This window comes from Cricetulus griseus (assembly GCF_003668045.3).
Source record: "Cricetulus griseus strain 17A/GY chromosome 1 unlocalized genomic scaffold, alternate assembly CriGri-PICRH-1.0 chr1_1, whole genome shotgun sequence".
NCBI lineage: Eukaryota > Metazoa > Chordata > Mammalia > Rodentia > Cricetidae > Cricetulus > Cricetulus griseus.
The window spans coordinates 4,942,151-4,964,969 of record NW_023276807.1 but is presented as its reverse complement, the minus strand read 5'-3'; the positions used below and the strand labels follow the sequence as shown (position 1 = coordinate 4,964,969).

Below are 22,819 nucleotides of genomic sequence, written 5' to 3'. Positions count from 1 at the left end.
TTACTTACAAGTTAGACTTAATCGTGGACATGGACAAAAAACTTATTTTTTTAGGGTTCTCATCTACCACGGTTTCAGGTATCCACAAGTTCTTGGAACCTCCTCAAAAACAGCCACCTATGTGGGTGACATGACCGGTGTGCCATTCTCTTGTTATATTCACTGACTATATATGTGAAATGGCACAATAGTATTTGAGGGCACATACTAAGCTAGGTAAATACTGTGTTGGCACAGGGTCCACTGCTCCCAACTTAACTTAAATCTGGGTTGGGTAGACTGAGGTCCCTGCTGCCATTCCTTCTCCTGGGTGTGGTAAGATGTGGACAGTGCCTTTGAGCTCTCACGGGTGGTTTTGGCCCTATAGTAGGGCTTCCCCTTTCCAATTTAAAGATGCAGGCATCCTTCTCCTTCCCTGTGTGGAAAGCACCTGTGATTACTCGCTTGGTAGCATCTACATCTGAGCATGCAGTGCCAGTTCTCAGCAGGTGCCCGGATTCTGATGCAGCCTTTTGTTGCTGGTGTGTTTTTCTGTCAACCACATAATCCCAAGGTTGTCTTTGCTGCACGCAGCGCCACTGAAAAGCTCATCTCTGGAAAGCTCTTAAAGTACTTACAAACAGGATTGTACAGATACCTGGAGTGCTCGAGGGAGAGGAGGAAATGGGGGATAAGGCCACCTGTCTGGCACAGCCAGTCCTCCTCCAGCAGGCGGCTGGTTGTGGGGGCTTATGACTCATTGGGATGATCTGACAGAACCAGACAGCTTCACCACAGGCAGCCTTTCTGTGTGTGCCTCCTGGGAATGACCCATTTTGGAGATATCTTCCCGGTGACTCTTTTAAACCTGTAAGCAAGAATCTAGTCTGGTGTGTTCAAGTGTTAACTGGCTCGCCTAGGCTCTGTTTCATGTTTTACGTGCACAGTGTAAGAGCAGAGTATGTGTGTTCTGCTCCGCTAGCACAGTGAGCTGTGTGCACTCCTGCCCCACAGGACTGATCTGAGAGGTGAGGTCACAGCCCCTTCTGGAGAGGGGCTACTGAAGTCTGTTCTTTATAGCAGAAGGAGCATGGAACTAGTGGAAACCCAATCCCTTTATGGTGTCAGCAGCTTTTCAGGGCCGGCTTCAGCCTTAGATGTTCTCAGGCAGGACCCAGAATGCTGACTACGTCTGAAATCTGAATACTGAGATGTCCTGATTGAGCCCAGGGTTCATTGTTGCTGGCAGGACTTCACATGGCATTCTCCTCACACATTGGAGGCTCCGTGCCTTTAGATCACATTCTGCGCTTGTGAGGAATTAAGACAGCCGTGTCTCTCACACTGCAGAGTAAGAGTAGGGAAGGCTCTGAAAACCCAATTAGAGTGCAGAATGCCCAGTCCAAGTGCTTGCAAGCCAGACACTTGAATTCGAAATGGGTTCTTGAGAGAAGGGGGCAACAGCCACATAGTGGGGCGGCACCTGCCTTATTTATGGACAGATGAGTAAAAGGTCCCCTGGGGTTTCTAGTCCAAAAAAGACCTGTTAATCTCCTGTGTTCGCTTAAACAACTTTCTTCCTGCTGATGGAGGCACTGATTATTTACAAGTTGTTTTAACCCCTTTTATAGACATCCCTTACTTTGACTAACTTAAGAAGCTGAGCTCAGACAGGCTTTTGTTGCCAGGGCTATGTGAGGGCAAAGAAGGACTTATTGGAATGTGTATCATCTCCAGAGATGCTGATTGGCCTATAGCCTGCAACTGTGCCATGGCTTCTGTCCCAAAAATCTTGGGGCCCTTAAGCCATGTATGTGTCTGTGCCAAGAACCTGTTGTAAGGGGCTCCAGGTTGTGTTGTGTTTTATCTGCTGATGAAAGAAAGGGCATGTTCATATTTACTGCCTTGTCTGTTCACAGCTCCATTCTGTGTCAGTGAAGGGCCTGTCCTGGTGGACACAGGGATGAGACTCCCTTGTCTTTCTGTGCCTTCTGCTGCCTGTCCCATGTTTTGTGTCATTTTTCCTGTTCTCTTGGGATTTGGGGGGTCAGAGCCTTGTTCTCACAGTCAAGTCCATGTTACACAGAACATTAATTCACCATCTAACTGCAGTCACGGGATTGGGGGTATGTGTGTGGAAGGTATTCCCACAGGACTGAGGCAGGTGCATTTGGGCCTGGAACCTGCATTATGGAAGTGATTGTGGGAAGCTTGACTCCTGGGTGGGAACAGTAGCTTTGGGGAACTCATCTTCCTGACAGGTGTCAATTAAAATCTATCTCATTGCAAGGTAGGCAAAGCTCCAGTTGGTGTTCTGTTCTGATAAATGCCTACTGGTTTTCTCCTTTGACGAATTAAAATCTACCCATATCTAGGCACACAGAAGTCTGCTTTTGAGGAGAGAGGGTTTATTGCAAGTGAACATTGCTTCATCTGTGCCTTCCATGACAGCGAATGCTAGACATTTTAGAACTCTGTTGGAAGTGTGCTGGACTTGAGGAATGACCAACCAAGCACTGTTTGACTGTCCAATCCCCAGCTTCGGTACCCACCATCCTTTCTCTTCTGACCTCTTTTCTTCCCTTGTTCTTTTTTCTTACCTATAATGATCAGTTCTTCTTGAAAGCTAAGGGAGGCTCAGTGCTCTTCCTTGTCACTCTCCACCTGTGAATTAACCTGCCTCATGCAGAAAATCCACAGAAGCCCTGCCTACCCTGTATGGGTATCAAATCCTTATGTGTTTGCCTGCATAGGTTCTATAGGGATCTTACAAGGCTGTACTTAAAATTAATTCAATTTCTGGCAAGCAGTACAAGGTGTCAATGTTTTGTTGTTTGTTTTGTTTTGTTTTGGTTGTTATTCTTTTTTGGTAGGGTGGGGTTTCGAGGCAGGGTTTCTCTGTGGCTTTGGAGGCTGTCCTGTAACTAGCTCTTGTAGACCAGGCTGGTCTGGAACTCACAGAGATCCGCGTGCATCTGCCTCCTGAGTGGTGGGACAAAAGGCATGCGCCACCACCACCTGGCTTTGTTGCTATTTTTCTTTCTCAGTTACTAGATCCCTTGTCCTTCTAAAAAAGGTACTCAGAAGGTGTTGGGTGCAAAGTAAAGAGACATTCAGAAAAGGTAGAGCCACTCTGGGTTAATACAGGACAGCATCAAGGATAGTGCAAGGAGCATTCTCTCTGTTGACTTTTGATCCCAGAGAGCTAATAATTCCCCTGTGGTGCATTATGTGCTGTGATAATAATTGTTTGCTAATGTTTGTCATGCTTCACTTTCATTTCAGGTAGAGAACCCTAACCCTTGATTAAAAAAAACAAAAGATTTAATATATTATTGGCCACATGAAAAGTCAGATAGTGTGTTTCCTTTTTCCTTTTAAAGCCTATTAATAATTCTTGATTAGGAAATAAAAGCTAATGACTGCTTTGTTTGCAAATTATATATTTTAAGTCATTTTATGCTTATAAATGTTTTACCTGTGTGTATTGTCTGTGCACCACGTGCAGGGTACCTTTGGAGGCCAGAAGAGGGTGTTGGAGCCCCTGGAACTGGAATTGTGAGGATTGTGAGCCGCCATAGGGTGCTGGGAATGAAACCTGGATCCTCCGAGAGATCAACAGTGCTCTTAATCTCCAAGTCATCTATGTAGCCCAAGATCATTTTATTTCTTCTAGAAAGGTTTCTAGCCACAGTTGAAGAAAAATGAGTTGCGACATTTTAAGAATGTATTTCTTTTAGAAATATTGCTAACAACAAGTTCCTTGACCCATCTGTCTAGCTGAGGATTCTTACAACGCAGTTCAGATCCAAATCCCCTCAGGAACTGTGAATGTCTAGGTTACTGCCCTCCCAGCCCCCTCAGCATTCCTGATCTGGGACATCTGGCACCCAAGAGCTTTCAGTTTGACACAGTCCATGGTGTTATCGATGCTGCTGGTGCACTTATACTTGTTACATTAGTTATGGTGGGCCATGCTGGAGACAGAAGCGGGGTCTCTCCTGTACATGCTTGCTAAGAGTTCTGATGCTGAACTACATTATCGTGGTTTATGGATGGTTTCATATATTTTACAGCAGTTATTAAAACATCATTTCTGGATAGTACACTATCCTAAAAAGGGTAGAAATGTGTGAAGGAAGGTAGAAATTAAAACTTTGTCCGAAAGCTTAATGTTTCACAGCACTCTTAGCTCTTGTTAAGGGGCTTTCTCTCCGTGGCTTGTTCAGCCTGCTTTTTGGTTTTTCGAGACAGGGTTTCTCTCTGTAGCTTTGGAGCCTATCCTGGCACTCTCTCTGTAGACCAGGCTGGCCTCGAACTCACAGAGATCCACCTGCTTCTGCCTCCTGAGTGCTGGGATTAAAGGCGTGTGCCACCAACGCCCAGCTCAGCCTGCTTTTTTATATGTAGCATCCAGACCACCAACCCAGGAGTGGCATTGGTAACAGTGAGCTATGCCCTCCCACATGAGTTATCAGTAAAGAAAATGCACCACAGGCTTGCCCACACACAGGCCAATCTGGTGGGGACATTTTTCAGTTGAGGCTCCCTCTTTCAAAATGACCCCAGACTATGTCAAATGGACCTAAAATTAGCCAGCACACTGCTGTTGGGAGGGTTCATTTTGGCATTTTTTTTTTTTTTTGCATGGTACCAAATAAAAATTTTTCTAACTTTAACCTATTTTAAAATTTTTTTATAGTCCAATATATTCTAATCATGCTTTCCCCTCCCCCATATCCTACCCACTTTCTCAACTCTATATCCTTTCTTTCTATCTCTCTCTTTAGAAAGCAAGAAGCAATCAAACAAAATCAAATAGAAATTCTTTTAAAAAAAGAAAGAAAATATCCATACACATGCATAAACACAAAATCAGAAGCCATAATACACATGCAAAAGAAAAAAAAAAAAACTTGCAACAATATGAGACAAAAGCTTCTAAAAATACCATCGAGTTCACCTGTTTTCTGTTCACCATCTACTGCTGGGCATGGGGTTTACCCTTTAGTAAGTGTGGTTGATAACAGCCAGTGAGACTCCGTCGGAGAAAACAAATACTTTTTCCTTTGCAGTGGATGCCAGTTGCAGATAGGGACAGGACCCTGTGTCTGCTTTCTCCTCTCCATGGTAGGGCCTCCTCTGATTTGAATTTGTGCAGACCTTGTTCGTGCTGTCATGGTCTCTGAGAGTTCATATGTGCATCAGTCCTGCTGTGTCTAGAAAACACTGTTTCCTTAGAGTCCTCATCCCCTCTAGTTCTTACGGTCTTTCTACCTCCTCGTCTTCGCAGCTTCCTGAGCCCCGAAGGGAGGAGTTTGATGAGATACTGAGTGTTCCAAAATCTCTCACTCTCTGCACATTATCAGTTGTAGGTCTCTGTATTAATTACGCTCTGCTGAAAGAAGAATCTTTTTCTGGTGATGGCTGAGCCAAGCACTGATCTGTGGGTATACCAGTATGTCATTAGGAGTCATTTTATTGCTATGTTCCTTTAGCACAATGGTTCTCAGCATTCCTAATGCTGCGACCTTTTAATACAGTTCTTCATGCTGTGGTGACCACCCCCCCACAACCAGAAAATTACTTTTGTTGCTACTTCACAACTGTAGTTTTGCTACTGTTAGGAATCATAAATATTTTTAGAGATAGAGAGTTGCCAAAGGGGTCATGACCCACAGGTTGAGAGCCACTGTAGTTTAACAGAACAATCGTATTTGGGTTTCCCCTGATCTCATGTCCTGTCCAGTCACAAGTTCTTGACCACCTAAAGCAGTGGCCAAGCATGAGTTTCATCTCATGAAATGGACCTCAAGTCCAAGCATAGAGTAGTTGGTTACTCCCGCAATGTTTGTACAACTATTGTGCCAGCATATCTTGTGGGCACGTCACCATTGTATATGGCAGGGTTTATAGCTGGATTGATGTTTATCTTTCTCCTCCTGTAGTGTGCAGAGTATTTTCTAGTACGGGGAACACTATTCAGTAGGTGTAAAATCTCTAGTTAGGTGCCAGCTCAACTGCTCTGTGTTCGGTGTGATGTGTAAATGTTGTCTTCAGGAATACGACCTTACCATTGGCTCTTAAACTTACAAGGCTACACATGTGATTAGATGGGGGTCTTTTTCTAAGATCCATGGCTCATAGCCTGACCGTTTGCCCCATTCTCAAGTGAGTTAGAGCCCTTGGAGGCAGACTACACTTCAGCCTTTGGAACAAACATCTTTCCATTCTTCCTTCTGGCTAGCTTTACTTCTAAAAAGTCTTGGCTGGCTTGCAGGCTTGAGCTAGGTGCATCTTTCATCCCCTTACATGCCCCTTTCCATGAGGGTTAGCACAAGGATATGTCAGGGACACTTAATTGTGAATGCCTGGCTTGGCATTGAAACTTAAGAACTGTTATGCCTCTCAGGGGGGTGAGTTGATTATGTACAGTCGAGAAGATTCTGCTCTGAGCCCAGCAGAGCTGTAGGGCTGCCCAGTTCACCCTGTACTGTTTTCATGTGGGGTTATGCTCTACTGCCAGCTGGCTTGGGTCATGCCCGTGGCCTCTAAAATACCATTGCTGCTACTGCTACAGGGTCCAGATGCTGGCTCTTTACATCTGACAGCATGGTGAGGGGCAAAAGAGGTCCCCCGCTGTCAGCTAACGCAGCTTTTCAGACTAAGAAAGGATGTCAAATCAGCAACTCAGCCGTAAGATTGTTCAGAAATGTTCTCATTAAAATCCCTTAGATCAGTAGCTCCTTTTCCTATAACGAGAGTTCATGCAAAATTGCTCGTACGTGGTAGAAATGGTTGTCACCCCAAATATGGAAAAGTAAACTGGAAAAAGGGAACTTAAAAACCCAGGTCAAATATACCTTTATCATTTGAGTCCCTGAAATGCCCGAGTGAGCTGTACAAATGGGGAGTGGTTATCTTTCTGCTGTTCAAAAGACACTGAGTGTGTGTCTGCCTTGCAGATGGAGATGGAGACCTTCCTTTGCCCCATGGAGGAGTTAAGAGAGTTTAGCTTGCCTAGTACAAATCCCACAAGCATACCGTTTAAAGTTGTCTTGAGATGAAATCTTAGAAACAGTGTGACTTGTAATATGTTTGTCTTTAACAAACACATGCAGAGAGCAATGCAGACTGAGCGTGAGTGTGTCTGTGGACCAGCAGGCCTATGCTTGCCCTTCTGCCCATCTTTATGCTCTGAAGAACTGGGAGTGTAGATGCTCTTAAACAGGGTCCCCATCTCACAGGTGAGAAGCCACAATAGTGACCTTTCAAGAGTTCTTTGCCATTTCCCAACAAAATTCCATGGGAAATGTTAATGGTTAGTTATCAAATAACTTTGTTGCAAGGAACTTGCAGACAAAACCATCAGTCACTTAGCTCATTCAAGGCAGCCACTCAAGCACTTTGTCCAGGCCCCAACCCCACCATCTGGGTAAACCTCCATGTCATTAAGAGCCATCCTGAGCTGGGTGTTGGTGGCCCATGCCTTTAATTCCAGCACTCAGGAGGCAGAGGCAGGTAGATCTCTGAATTTGAGGCCAGCCTGGTCTATAGATTGAGTTCCAGGACAGCTGGGGCTGTTACACAGAGAAACCCTGTCTCCAAAAGGGAAAAAAAAAAAAAAAGCCATCCCAAAGCCGTGGAACCTCACGTAACAGTTTTACACTTTCGCTGTCAGTTACCTTTTTACAGACTTAAGCGTCTGCAAAAACTAAAGAACTTTGCCAGACTTGAAACTAGAAGAATTAGCTTTATAGCCTCTTTTACAACTTGTCCTTTTGCCTGCATTCCACCGCAGCAAGCGTGTTATAAATGTCAACTGCTCTAGAGAGGCACAGTGGCTCCAACAGCCACAGTCAGTGTCCCTAGGAGCTTTTGAAAGATGAACTAATATGTCATTCACAGAAGAATGAGCCAGGAAGTCCAGAGATCCCTGATGCATCTCTCGGCTCTCTGCTGGTCTAAGAAAAACCGAAATAGTCACCGGTTGGCCTAAGGCAAAAGCTCTGTTTGATCTCCAGGAGGCACCACCTGAGGAGGGTGCCTCCTCCCCATGACTTCCCCTGGCTCAAAACTGCCTCAGTTTTTCCTGGCCACTGCTGGTGGCTTCTGTGGTAGGAAGGGAACAGCCTCCCCACCCATTCTGTTGCTTCCGTTTCCTGGAGTCCCATCAGAGTTTCACAGATCTTTTACAGATCATCACTTAATCTTTACTTAAAACGTCGTTAAGACCAAATTGGCTGTCTCAACAGTTTTTGAGTGTGCAGTTCAGTCAGTGGCTACTTCTCACATCTTTCTGCAGCTGTCAGTCTGTGGAGCTTTATTAATGTTCCAGACTGACACTGTCCACGGTGTCCCTAACTGCCCTCTTCTCTGGGATTCCCTTCTCTGAATTTTTTTATACTTGGGGTCCTCTTATAGTGGAATTATACAGTGGTTGTCTCTCTGTGTCTGGTTTAATTCACTTCTGGTATCTTCAGACTCCGTCTGTGTTGTAGCAGTGTTTTAGAAATTGTCCTTCTTTAGTGCTGAGTAATATTCCATCTTGCATATCCATCCATTCATCTGGTGGGGAACTTTTGAAGTGTTTCCAGTGTGTTTGTTATTCATGCTGCCACGATTGTGGGTGTATATCTATTTCTACTTTGAATTCTCCTGTGTAGACCTTTTAGTAGGTTTGCTGAATCAGATGTTAAACCTATTAATGTTTTTCATAGTGATCGCACCATTTCCCATCTCTTTCCAAATGCACAGGAGCTCAAGTTCTCCATCTTTAGCAACATTTATTGTTTAAAGAAACAAACAAACAAGAAACTAATGAGTATAGAGTGGTTTTGACTTTGCTATACTTGTATGTGTGTAGTGTGTCTACCTGTTCCTGTGGGTGCATAGAACCTGTTAAACAGTGGGGTGCCTTTCTCAATTATTTTGACCCAGTCTTGTTGAAACAGTCTCTCACTGAATCCAGAGCTCATCTGTTCAGCCAGGCTCTCTCTGTCTCCATCTCCCAGGCTCCAGAACTCCATGTGCGCCACCATGTTGCCCCTCCACCCTGGGTTCTGGGGGTCCAAACTTGGTTACTCATGCTTTCTCAGCAAGCCACAGGCCACCACCCTGCCCCTCAGCTTCACTTGGGCATGCATTCACTCAGAGTGGCTTTCACCACTTTTTGTTGCATTTCTCTTTAGAGTCCTAAAGATGTTTCTCAAGTCCCCGCCACTTAACAAAGCCTGGAGTCACAGCAGGAGTGGCAGGGTTAGAGGGTAGCATGTTCAGTGCCAGGGAGTCTGCTTCCCACATTACATTTGGTGTGTGGTGACCACAGTGGAATCCCATGCATGCCTTCCTTGCTGCATTCTGCTTCACTTTTTTTTTTTTTTTTTTTTTAAGATCTTGCTATATGAGAAGCAATAGGCATGTAACAGCATCCACTGCAGGGGCTTCAGCAAATGGGGATGCCCTGGTGAAATTCCTCAGAGCTCCATGGCAGTGCTTCTCAGACAAGCAGCATCCTTGTCAGCCATAAAACTTGCTAGAGAGACAGTGTACCAGACCCCTCCCCCAGTGATCCTGATGCTGGGACTTGAGAAGTCCTGCCTCTTGGGATGTAAGTTAGTTGGAAGCCACCTGAACAACATTTATTTTATGGTGAAATTATAACTTATTGGGCATAGTGGCTCACAACTGTGGTCCCAGCACTCACAAGGCTGAAATAGGAAGATGATGATCACCAAGAGTTTGAGGCCATCCTGGGCTACATGGTAGGTTCCAGGTCAGCCTGAACTACAGAGCAAAGCCTACCTAAAGCAAAACATGTCCTTTAGTTACAGTGAAACTGTGGAAAGACAAAGAAGGACAATATTCTTAAAGCCTGTACTGCAGAATATTGTATTGGGGAAATTTGAGGGGAGGGTATGACAGGCAGGGGATATGCAGAGAAGGATAAACGTGCACCCATCCTAAGAGCTCTGGTAGTTCCTAGGTTTTGGGCAGGAAGGACATTGAAGTTACTCTCTGGTTAAAAACTGGTTTTCATTATTAAAGTGTCTGTCACACTAATGAAATGCATGCTTGATGTTGCCTGTGGGTGACCTTCAGGCCTGTGGAGTAAATAGAGGCTTGAGGGTAGAAGATAATCTGTGTAAACACAATTGGTGGAAACACTCCAGTCAGTTTTGACTAAAAATGGGCTACGTCAGACAACCAGGGCAAGTGGAGAACAGCAAGGATATTAATCATTACAGCCCATTTTACCTCTCACACATTGGTTCTTCATTTGGGGATCAGTGAACTCTTCTGTAGACAAAGGATGTTTACCCTGCTGATGTAGAAAAAAAAAAAAAAAAGATATCCATTTCCCAGATGAAAAGATCTGGGGATGTAGGGTTTGACAAGAAGCCAGTAGACTGCCCTCTCTTTAGGATGGAGGGCATATCAACATTAAGTCCAGCCTAGAGATGGCGGAGCTCAGTGGGCCCCAGACCAGCATCAGGGGCCGTCATCTGGGGACTTTACAAGGGAGGTGCTCAGGTCAGCTCCAGAAACAGAAACCCAGGGCAGAACCTGGCCATATAAGAAGAAAAGAAGAAGAAGAAGAAGAAGAAGAAGAAGAAGAAGAAGAAGAAGAAGAAGAAGAAGAAGAAGAAGAAGAAGAAGAAGAGGAGGAAGAAGAAGAAAGATCCAAAATCTAAAATACTTGTGGTCTTAAACATTCTGAGAGGCAGTCGGGACCTGTAATATGAAGGGATGTCTACTGGTGTAGCTCATTTTCAGGTTGCCTGAGGAACATCTCCTCGATTTGAATTAAGAACACTCCAGACTCCTGGCACTCCTGCTTAGCATAAGTTGATTGTATGTCCTTGACTTGACAGTTTCCGCTCAAGAAGCCCATGAAATTAAAATCCCCTTCCCCGATGCAAGATTTTACTGCTGTGTCCTAACAAGCCCACACACGTCATGGTGTCAAATTAAGGATCTCAGCTGAAAAGCAAATTTCCCTGTTTGGAAAGTCCTATTAATTAACAAACACCAGACACATCAATGCCTACTACAGTCATCCCCAGTTAACGCCCCTGAAAACAAGGCTTCGTTGACATGGTTGGTTAAAGAACCATCAGAGTAGTCTGGCTCCTGGCAAGCTGACACAGGGAGGGTGCCCCATCTTAGCTCAGAATAGATGTACTTGCAGAATATTAATAGTGCAGAGCCTGGAACTAAAATATAGTCCCCCTCACCAAAGAGAACCTGGGACCACTGGGAGACGGTTGAATAGCTCACAACTTGTGTGTGTTCTTGTATGAAACTGATGACTGCCTGGAGACCTTAGTGCCCGTGTCTAGGCTTGTGACAGTGTGTGCCTGTTGGGTAGTACCTGTTGCTCACTTTCCAAGTGGGCCACAGAGAATACCAAGGCTAACTTATATCTATCTGTAGCTATCATGGTTATCAGGTCAATGGTAGGGATACTACTGGTTACATTGAAGTTTAATACTGGCATCAGAAGGCACTAGCCAGTGTTGCCAGCAATTTGAATATTCCCAAAAGGCATCAAACTGTAGTTTGCCTCATTCTTGGGCGTCTGGGAACATAATAGCTGTTGTAGATGGTGTTTATTTAGGCTAGGTGGCATACTTGTAACTTGTATCCAACTGTAACTATCTTGGTTACCAGGTCCATGGTTGGGATATCATATCACTACATTCAAGTAACCATCTTTAATATTGACACTAGAAGGCAGGAACAGTGATCCCAAAGAAAGCAATCTGCAACTTGCAGCATTACTGGGGTTCCTAGAGCATAAAAGGGTCTGTGTGTTGTAAATGTTGTCCATGGGGACTGTTGGCATGCTCACCTGTGACATCAGTGTCCATAATCCTTTGAAGAAAAGGTCAGGTTCTGTGTCTTACCCACCCAGGGGTTCATGCATGGCCCTGATACTAAAAACCTATACCCTGAGGCCCATCTCTTGCTGGGCCTTCTCCCAGCCATCCAGCCCTGGGCATAGCATGGAAATATAACAAATTCAAACTGCTATTAATTGTCATTCCTTTCTCAAAGCATCAGTGGCTGGTGGGCAAGCCTGCTGCCCCAGGCTCCTATCCTAGAATGGCCAATGGCAAGCATGGACTTCTTGTCTGCAGTACTTGCCCACCCCATCAAATAAGCCATGGGGCTTTGTGACCTTTGCATAGAGGACCTGATGGAAAAGAGGGCTAGATACTGGCTCCTGAGAAGCAACAAGTCCCCAGGGATGGAAAAAGCAGGAGCAGACTTGAAAGGTCCTGTCATGGGTGTGGCCTTACCGCTTCAGGGTGAGCCCTGAGGTGCAGCCTGATCCTGCCTAGGCAAGCAGGCTTTAGAGGGATGTTAGAACTTTTGAGAACATCCTTTAGGGAATGGCTAACCAGTGGACAAAGGACAGTTCAAGAACACTGTAAGTGGAAGTAAAAGGGGTCCAGGAGTGTGAGTCTCTTCACTTCCTCCTGAGCCACACTACCTCTTTAGTGCCACAGAAAAACCAGTCCTCCTGTCTCTACAATATGTCCCATGCACACTGCCTGCAAAATCCTGCTGCCCATAACTTAGTTTCAGCTCCTCTATCTGTAGAGGCCTTTCCTGGCTCCATCACAAGTGTGCAAATATATCACAGCAGTCACCTGTTTACTCGTACAGAGTCACACACATGGATGTACACACGCTTAATATCTCTATTCACTCTTACCCACAACTTTCACAAAATGCACGACTCCTTCATACACACAAAGCACACAGCTAAAATTGTGTCTCCCAGCTCATGAGCTCATGAAGTTCCCTTTTTCTTTATAGAAGGTAGCACAGTTTGCAGTCATGGACTGACCTCCATGCTTGCCCTCCTTACTGGTGTCCTTTAAAGAGTCACATGCCCATATGCAGGGCAAGGGCTGCCTGGCATGCAGTCCACATTAAGTAAACATTGACCCAATTGATACCTCCACTCAGTGCCCTTCCTTTTGGCTTTCAGTAAATGGACAGAATGGCCGATTTTACTAAAAATACTAGCATATGCCAAAATATACTCAGGTCAGTAAGGAACTGAACTCATCACAGATTTTAGACTTTTCTCATTGAAATCTGTGCTTGAACCACCATGGAGCCATCTCTGGGACATGGCAAACTGTTTAAAACACACCCAAGCTGTCCACTGCCTTGACGGTATCTATTGTTTAAAAAGAGTTTACATTCTAACAGAAATCGAAAGAAACAGTTCCGGTTTTCCGGTTTTCCCGCCTGCGTGAAAGCCGTTTTGAATAATTCCCAATTTGTCAGAAATGATTTGGGGAAATGGATATCTCGGGGTTCTTCTGCCTCAAGGTTGACCCCGCTGTCATTCTCTCTATAATGAGTTCCTGCTTGTCAGAGGGTGCATCTATCCCTCGAATCCATGTGAAGCAGAATTTCATGAGTGGTTGATTGCAAACTGGAAAGCCCTGGGCTGCAGGTCGGTCTAAGGACTGTGCTGCTCTGGGTGAACACAGTGCTTGCTCAGGCAGACCCTGGTCTCCACGGTGCTACCCTGCTGATAACTCCCGTTTGCTTCCTCCCCAGCCCAGTGACTTCTCTGTGTCTCTCAAAGCGTCAGGGAGGAACAAGCACTTCAAGGTGCAGCTGGTGGACAGCGTCTACTGCATTGGGCAGCGGCGGTTCCATAGCATGGACGAGCTTGTGGAGCACTACAAGAAGGCCCCCATCTTCACCAGCGAGCACGGGGAGAAACTCTACCTCGTCCGGGCCCTGCAGTGAAGGCAGCCGTCAGCCTTTCCATGCCCTGCCCGCTGTGGGCCTCGCTGCCACCTCCGCCTCCTAGAGCCCAGCGGTGCCAGCCACCTCCACCCACGCAGCCTGGATCACCTCCGTGGCCCAGTGTGTTCTCTGCAGCCCTGTTGGTCCAAACATAGCTACCCAGGCCCTCATAGCCATGCCCGCGGCCACCACCTTCTGGCCACCTTCAGGTGGTGAGGGTCAAAGGGAGCAAAGCTGCTCACTTTTTTCCTTTATAATTGGAAGCAGTCTGTTTAAATCTTACACACACACACACACACACACACACACACACACACACACACGCGCGCGCGCGCGCGCGCGCGCGCAGTAAAAGACTGAGGCTTATTCAGAGGGCAGAAAGTCTGTTATGTAGTGAATAGCACACTCTGAGAGCTGTGTCCACGGGTGCTTGGTGCCTCCCATCAGCCATGTTGGTCCAGGACCTGCATTTTTTATTTTATTTTTACTTTTTTTTGGCTCCAGGCTCTGCAGGAGTCCAAGAATGTGCGGATAGCAATACTGGAAACCCTGGGGAGATGGTGGTGAGGGAACTGCCCAGTGCCTTTGAGGCTGTGCTTGCAATAAAAGAGGGTTTTTTTTGTTTTTTGTTTTTTTGTTTTTTCTTGGTCTGCAAAAGAGGGGACTGCAGAAAGAAACTCGGGTAATGTACCCCCAGGTGTGCCATCCACATAGTGCTCTTTCCCTCTTGCCCTCCGGCTTGTTTGAATTTCACAATTATGTATTTAATTCTCAAAGTAATATGTATCTGTAGCCGTTTGTTGACACTAATAACAGATGATTAAGGAAAACAGCTGATCTCTCGGGTTGGGGAGCTACCAATACTTTATACATACACACTATATATATATATATATTTATATATATAATATATGTATATTATATATATATTATTTGCTTTACAGGGAAATTTTTCAGGGTTTACAAAAGAGTATGTGATTGGTAGTAACAGAATGTTTATGAAGAAATTGCATTTTCTTTTTATTCTTTACATTTGAACTTCTTTATAGTTTGACTATAGAGTCTTGAGATGGCACATTCCTACGATTGAAGAAGGGGTCTTGAGATCCCCTAAACTTGCATACCCAGTTTTTTGAATATTGTAATAAAAAAAAAGTATCATGACAAAGCCATGTGTTTGTGTTTTGGAATACCTGACTCTCTTCTGGGGGAGAGACAGCTGCAGGGGTCACGGGAAACCTGTCACAAGAGCAAGATGGCTTGTTGGGTACAGTGCTTGCTATCCAGGCATGAGGCCCTGAGTTCACATCCTCCTCAGCACCCACAGAAAATCATGTGTTGGTCACATGTGTCTAACCCTAGCACTAAAGACAGCCCCAGAGCTCGATGTTTAGGCATTCTAAACCATCCATGTGCACTGGCCTCAGTGAGAAACCCTGTCTCAAACGATAAAATAGTGCATAACCCACGGTCTCCTCTGGCCTCCAGGTGCACATGGCATGGACATATGCACATATTCACATGTGTGTGTCACACACACACAAACGAGCGCGCTCTCAGAAGAGCCCAGTACATTGACTGTGCAAGGCTGGGGCATATGCATGTGTTAGTCAGAGGAGTTGGTTCTCTCCTACCTTTATATGGTATCTAAAGGTCAGTCTCAGGTCATCAGGCTTGCACTGCGAGCACATTTATCCACTGAGCCATCTCACCAGCCCTTGGTATCCCCATCGTTGTGATGAAATACCAAGTCTTAGTGACAGAACTTCAGGAGAACCCAATACATCAAGCTGGAGGTTCGCTCTTTGGAAATTAGTGGTTTAACAGTACAAAGTTTACTGAACTGTTAAAGCCACAGTCCTCTGGCTGTCTCTGGAAACCTTTCTCTCTCGATCAGTGTTTACTGTCCGGTTGCATGCTTTGCTAAATGCAGGAGTGTAACCTCTATGCTGGCTTGGTGTCATCTTTTAACTTGTCACAACCCTGTGTGTTGACCCAACTGACACGCCCGTTTTAAAGGTGAAGACTGGTTTAAAATCTGTTCACAATGCACATGGCTACTCCATGAATGAGCAGGAACACTGACACAGGATTGTATCCTAATACCCTTTTATTGTGTATTATAGTCACTTGAAGGTGTGTGACTGATGACTGGTTATAGCGAACAGGCCTTCATTCAGGTGAGTGACACAGGTCATTACCATAGACACCTGTTCTCACCTGTGGAAATGGCAGAAGTTGCCTTGGGTGTTACACTTGGGCCTTCTGCCAGTATGACTCCAGTAAATGACTGCACAGCAATTCAGGGTGAAACAAGTCATCTGAGGGAGCTGGCATGGGCAGAATGTGTCTTTGTCAACCTGGGCTCTTACGAGGGTTCTTCCTCAGGTCCATAGTCTTGACTGACAAAAACTATACAAGTAAACACCTCCCAGTGCCCAGGCCTGACCTCCATCCCCAGGAGAATATGGTGGCCAGGCCAGAATAGTGAACAGTAATGTACAGTGACCCCCATAGGGCGAGGCCTCTCTCCTGACAAAATGAATCATGACCGTTAGTTATCATGACCCAATTCTGGATTCCTCTTCTGACTCCCAGTACTTGACATTACCTTTCTCATATGGTCATGTTTGACCACCATCTGACTGTTGGGCTCTTCCCAGTCTCTGAACTTTATTGGTGGAGGCTTCCTCAGCTCCTGGCAGAACTCATGAGTTCCCTTCTAAGGTAACTCGAGGGTGGTGTTGTTCTGTAGAGTTCTCCGGGATACATCACATCTATGTGATACTCCAGACAGGAGCAGACTGCTCCCAACACTGTTCTTTCCTTTCTGCTCCCACTAGATGCTTTGGTCGTTAGGCTCATCAGTTGGGACTCAAAAGACACTCTTGTTCCCAAGTTCCAGGAGACATCATGTCTACACCACCATGTGATGCTCCTAAAATACAAATCACTCTGCTTGAGGCAAGAGACAGCGCTCCTCCCAGGTGTGTCATAGGTCAAGAACACTTCCCCATTGTTCCTCACCTGAACCTCTCTCCCTCCAAAACTGACTTCCAGACCTTATGGGTCATGCTGACAGACCTTCCTCCATAGTCTCTATGCTCTTCGATCTGAGAGATGGTAGCCATTGTACTGCCTCAGAATATGACATTTACCATATTCTCACCCTTGGTTAACACCTGCCTTTAACAAAAGCCAGAAGAGTCCAAGAAGTGTGTCCTGCCACACCTAGAAGTCACCAAAAGGATAGGCTCTCAAATGGGTATTCCAGTGAAGGCAAATCTTTTAAGTCTCCATGTGAGTTCAGACTTACCTGCGAATGGATGACAGGAGATGGTTAGAAATGAGTTTGTGTGAGAGAGTTCCTGACCCTCATGAATAAGAGGTGGAAGGAAGAAAATAAGAAAGAAAGAATGCCCTATCTTGCTGAGAGCCCCTTCCCTGTACACCTTGGATTTCCATCCCAGCATACTGGAAGACGCACTGAAGAAAATATCCCAGGAAATGTACCAGGATCAAAGTAGTGGGTATGGAGTAGGTAGTCCTCCATGGGAGATTATAGTAAGTCCATCTGGGATCTAAGCAAGAAGTCTGCAGAGTAGCAAGACCCAGTGTCAATGGAAATCACCGGATGCCACTAAATGGATCTGGATCCCCACCATGGGGTGAAGCTGAAAATATCAGTTATCCTTGCTAGCATCCCCATGTGGAGCCCTCAGGTTGGATTATAGAGCTTGTGTGTCTAGTGTCTTAACACCGCAGGGACTCAAAGCCTTCCACTTTCTATCTCCAAGTGTGTGAAGACTTGAAGTCATATCTTGCAAGACAGTACCCTTAGAGAGACATTGCTTTAGCACTTCAGGCAAAAGACTCGGCTCTGCTCCCCTCAGCCCCCCATCTCTATCTGAGTATTATTTGAAAAGTATTGTTTCTCAGAAAGAAGCTGCTGCCACCTCAAGCTTGGTTGTCAAAACATGCTATAGTGTCCCCATCAAGCAATAACTGATCAGAAATGTCAACACCTGAAAAAATGGATTTAAATATTCCCTCAGGGCAGTATGAGTGTTGGCCCCAGAAGTCCCTTAGCTATCCTAACTCACTCCTAAGTTTTTATTTTAAACGATCTCGGGTAGATCCCTGCATGTGGTGCCTATAGACAGAAATGCATGCAAGTGCCCCATTGAGTTAAACTATTACACCATCAGTAGACCTCTCAAATCTCTCTTAGATTATCAGGCTCGCTCTGGGATTTTTTTTCCTGAACACCCACTGAAAATTTACAGCAACTTCCTACCTATTTGAAACATTTTCTTTTCAGTTTCCAACACCCACTGAACATCAGTCCAGGCGAGGGGCAGGATCCATTTCTCCTTACTCAGCATTGTCCTTCCCCAGCCACAGGCACACTGGCCGCAACCCTAGGGATTCCTTCCTGTGAACAGACTTGCACAAAGGCTGCTCTCATAGTTGTTTCTCTCTGTCCCTAGAAGTCCCCTGGCTGAGTCCCTTGGCTGGAACCTAAGCCACAGCTAAATAGAGTGACACAAAAGGGCTACTGTGTGAGCTGTAAGTCAGTAGGAGGCAGTGGGGCCCAAGGCTGACTCACCAAGTGCATCTGCCTGTTCTTGGGCCCTGATTGGGCGGAACTTCCTGAGTGCCATGGGCGGAGCTTCCTTATTGCTGATGGGGGGGCGTGTTGGGGTGGAGGGTGTTACTCTACTGCCCTGCCTCCTAACACTGAGTCATGGCTTCTACCTCTGCCTACTGTCCCAGCTTGTGTTTCTAGCTGCCTTGCCTCTTCCTCCTTATGCAATGACCCTAAGGTCAAGCCCTACACACTGTAGCCTAATCCATAGGAGTTCTTGAGCCAGTGTGATCAGAATGGGGTTGGTCCACGCCCTACACAGAGTTTAAATTAGAGATTTTGGCTACTGGCCATTTCCAATAAATAATTAGTATATCAAGAAAAGTTTCTCTCCTCCCTTTGTAACATTTCATAATGTACATTTTAGCCACATTGTCTGGGCACAAGGTCAATAGAGCAAGGCTAAGTAAGTAAGGTATAAGTGAAACCCAAGAGTGAGGGTCTCAGGATCTGCCTTAGTTTACTTTCTATTGCTGTGATGAAACACTGACCAAAACCAATTTGGGGTGAAAAGGCTTTATTTTAGCTTAGAGCCCCATCATCTAGGAAAGTTAAGACAGGAACAGAAGGCAGCAACCTGGAGGCAACTGATGGTGAGGCCATGGAGGGGTGCTTGCTCCCCACTGGCTTTCTCAACCTGCTTTCTTATGTAACCCAGGGCCACCTCCCCAGGGATGGTCATCCTGGAAGTTGAGGCAGATTAAGGACATTCTTGAGACGTTTAGGAGTGAGCTAGTGCAGTTTCCTAAGACCCAAACTGATCCACATTGTTATCACAGGTCACTTGTACAAATGAGTGAAGTGATATGTATAGCCAAGGAAACATAAATGGCCACATGAGAGGATCAGGAAACACAAAAATGAGACTAAAGCCAAATTTCTATCTTTTCCTACCTATCAGGCACAGTGTGTGATCCTGGGGCTCACTGTGTACTGTTGTTGAAGAATGTGATTTTTGTTGTTTATTTGTTTGGGTGCTGGATCCAGGGCGCTGCACATTCCAGTCAAGAATCTAAACACTGAACTAAATCTCTAGGTTAAGAATAGAAATGGATTTAACTTCTTTCAGGAACAAATAAACAACATCTTTCAAATTTTTATTATTTTTTCTATTATTGATATTTTCCCTGATTCTAAGTCTGTGCACCATGTGTGTGCATGGCATCTATGGAAGCCAGAAGAGGGCTCTGTAAATGAAATTCAGACAGTTGTGAACTGCTATGTGGGTTCTGGAAATCAAATCCAGGTCCTCTGGAAGAGCAGCTGGTGCTTTCAACCACTGAGCCATTGTTCCAGCCCCAGCTGGACAGGCAGTATCATAATCAAGTTGAATATAACTTTATTGATTGACAAAAAAATTCTACTGCTAAACACACCAGAAAATTCTATAGATAGGTAAATAGATAGATAGATAGATGTATATACATATATTTCCACAATAATATCTGTCCTCTGTATCCCTAGGTTTCTATTATAGATTGAAATATATTTGGGAAAGGATCCTGTCTGTACTAAACATGTACAGACCTTTTTTTTTTCTTTTTATTATTCCCTAAACAAAACAATACAACTATTTCTAAATCATTTACATTGCATTGGACATTAAAAGTAATCCAGAGAATCTTTAAAGTATATGGCTGAGAATAGAAATACATTATATGCAAATACCATGCCATTTTAAATAAGGGATTTACATACCTATGAATTTTAGTAACCACACAGGGCTACTGGATCCACTCCCTCATGGATTCGGAGGGGCGACTGTATACATAACCCCGTACTGTATTATCTAACATGTATATAAATGAATTTTTCTGTTTTGTTTCTCAGGGTTTTCTCTGTGTAGCCCCGCCTGTCCTGGGACTCACTCTGTAGACCAGGCTGGCCTCGAACTCACAGAGATCCATCTGCCCATGCCTCCCGAGTCCTGGGGTTAAAGGTGTGTGCCAACTGCCGCTACAGCTGCTGCTGCTCTCACCACTACCTGGAACACAAACTTTTTAAATAGCAATATGTTGCAATGTCGAAAGGTTGGACACATCTGAGAGCATTGCTGGGCCCCCAGTAATGCGTATAAATCTCGTCCTCTTTAAAGCAGTTCTTGAGAGCTTGTTTTTGGAGGTTCTAGCAGGGGAGCGCAGCTACTCATATACCCTTGACCTAAGACGGGTCCTCCTCTATTCGGGGAAGGTCGTCCTCTTCGACCGACCGAGCACGCAGCTTCGGGAGGGACAGACATGGAGTGGTGAGGGAGGAAGGGGACACCCGCCTAGCCAGCCAGATCAGCCGAATCAACCCTGGCGATCAATGGGGAGACAGATGTCGCAGCCAGATTGCCCTGGTGGCGCACGCCTTTAATCCCAGCACTCAGGAGGCAAGTGGATCTCTGTGAGTTTGAGATCAGCCTGGTCTACAAGAGCTAGTTTCAGGACAGCCTCCAAAGCCACAGAGAAACCCTGTCTCGAAAAACCAAATAAATAAATAAATAATTAAAAAAAAATAAAGCAGTTCTTGCCTGCAGAGAGGACCATTGATTTAGAAACAGTTTGTTTCAACTCCAGTGGAAGCATCCTGGAGCAGCATAGTTTGGTTCCACCTGTGTTAAAATTCTATTAGATGAAATCACACTGGACCAGTTTGTACTCAGCTTTCCCCTCCATATTCTATTAATAAAAATAAAATGCAATGCTTGTGCCTCTACTTCACCCATTTTTATTACCATGCAATGACTATTGTGTTAACAGATAAATCATTTATTCACTCTCGACACGTCTTTTCTGACTACTAGAAGTGAAAAGTGTTATCCAATTTTCTCAACCCCCAAGATGTTATCTTATTTAAAAGGAAAAAAACAACTGAAAAAAGAAAGAATAAAAAGGGAAAGTGGGGGATGCTTACTTCATTTTTACTTCAAGTTTTAGTTCACACACAGAAAATGACACTGTAAGTGACCTTACTTTCACTCCCATGCTCTGTAGACCAGTGACCCTGGGTCTACTTTAGCAGACACCAGAACCCCCATAACATAGTTTAATCAAGATGCTGGTCCCCACCCCTGGAGTTTCTGGGTGGGGCCCAGGAAATAACACTTCTAGTAGAAACTGAATTTAGAGGACTGGCTGCTACACACAGCCTCTGGCAGAAGCAGACAAACTTCCTGAACTTGAAGCATCAAATAACCAATAACCAAATGCTAATTTTTGAATGAGAAAATCCCTTTTCAAGATTCCTGACCTAGAAGCATACTGGGATCAAGCAATGTTCTTCTTCTCTGTGTAAAATGCAATTGTAGCCTAGCTAAGCCGGATTTCATTGAGACAACGAGTTGGCCTATGGCACTCTGTTTCTGAAGCTGTGACTATATCATCTCAAAGGGTAATGCACGCAAAAAATGAGCTCATTTACCCTTGAGATATCAGTAACCACCATGTTTTCAGCTCCACATATTACAGGAAAAGCCATTACTGTAATCCAGAGTCCTTATTTTAAAATTTTGACTTGAGAGACTTTAGCAAGACATGTTTGCAATCATTTGCATTAAACTCATTAATTCTAATAATTTCTATTGCAGATTCAAATTTTCTTTATATATAGTTGCATCTTCTGATAAATAAGTAAATGACATTATCAGGTCTAGGGACTCTAGAGAGGTGCCCCACCCCCCAAAAGGACAAGAAAAACTGCTTCTATTGCTGGGAACCCCCCAGTTCCTTCCAATCTCCCACTGTGAACACCCCCATTATGAAATTCACTTTTTCCCTCTAAAGGAGCATCACCAACCGCCTGTCCAAGGGTTCTGCAATTTTTACCTAGTTAGAAATTATGGCTAGACAAGGAGCTTCAGATGTCAGCTGCTAGGAGCTTTCAAGTGCTTAGGAACACTGAGCAGTGACAACAGAAGAAGCAGAAAGCATTCTGCAAATAGGACAGTCCCTGCAAAGTCCCTCAACCCTACAAGTATTGTAGTCCCCGTGGGAGCTGAGTCTCCCAGTCCTGAAGACGTACCAGCTGTCTGGAGCTTTTCTGGTGACCAGGGACTAGCAGGATCTCTTCCTTAGGACCTCACCTTTCTCGGATCTCCACTCCATTGTCATCACTGCTTCTTCTCCCCTTCTTCCTGCCCCAGCCACTCTCAAAGTATTTAGCTGCTCATTGAGCATCCGTGGCTACTACCAGCACAGTGTATCCATCTGTTGAGACAACCTTTGAAAGTTGGAGCACAAAGATGGCCCTGTGGAAAGACTGGGCATGGCTAGGATCATTCAAGCACAGGAACTCCCTCCCATGGGGATGATATTGTGAAGGATGGGGTCTTCAAACAGGATCAGTAGGCAGTCCAAGGCTGTGGCGCCATACTGGCATTTCAAGGTATATTCAAATCTAAGGGGACAACTAGTAGACAGTGGAAGT

The 22,819-nt window shown here is 45.0% G+C and overlaps 1 protein-coding gene across 7 annotated transcripts in view; it reads left to right on the top strand.

The window, feature by feature from the left end:
* Positions 1-14,933, top strand: part of Nck2 (NCK adaptor protein 2) — a 122,546-nt gene extending 107,613 nt beyond the window's left edge. For all 7 annotated transcript variants that reach the window (XM_027386727.2, XM_027386726.2, XM_027386734.2 and 4 more), the window contains one exon: positions 13,567-14,933. In XM_027386727.2, the coding sequence (XP_027242528.1) occupies positions 13,567-13,761 (195 nt within the window). In that variant the 3' untranslated portion in view covers positions 13,762-14,933. The remainder of the gene's footprint in view (positions 1-13,566) is intronic.
* Positions 14,934-22,819: the final 7,886 nt, after the last annotated feature.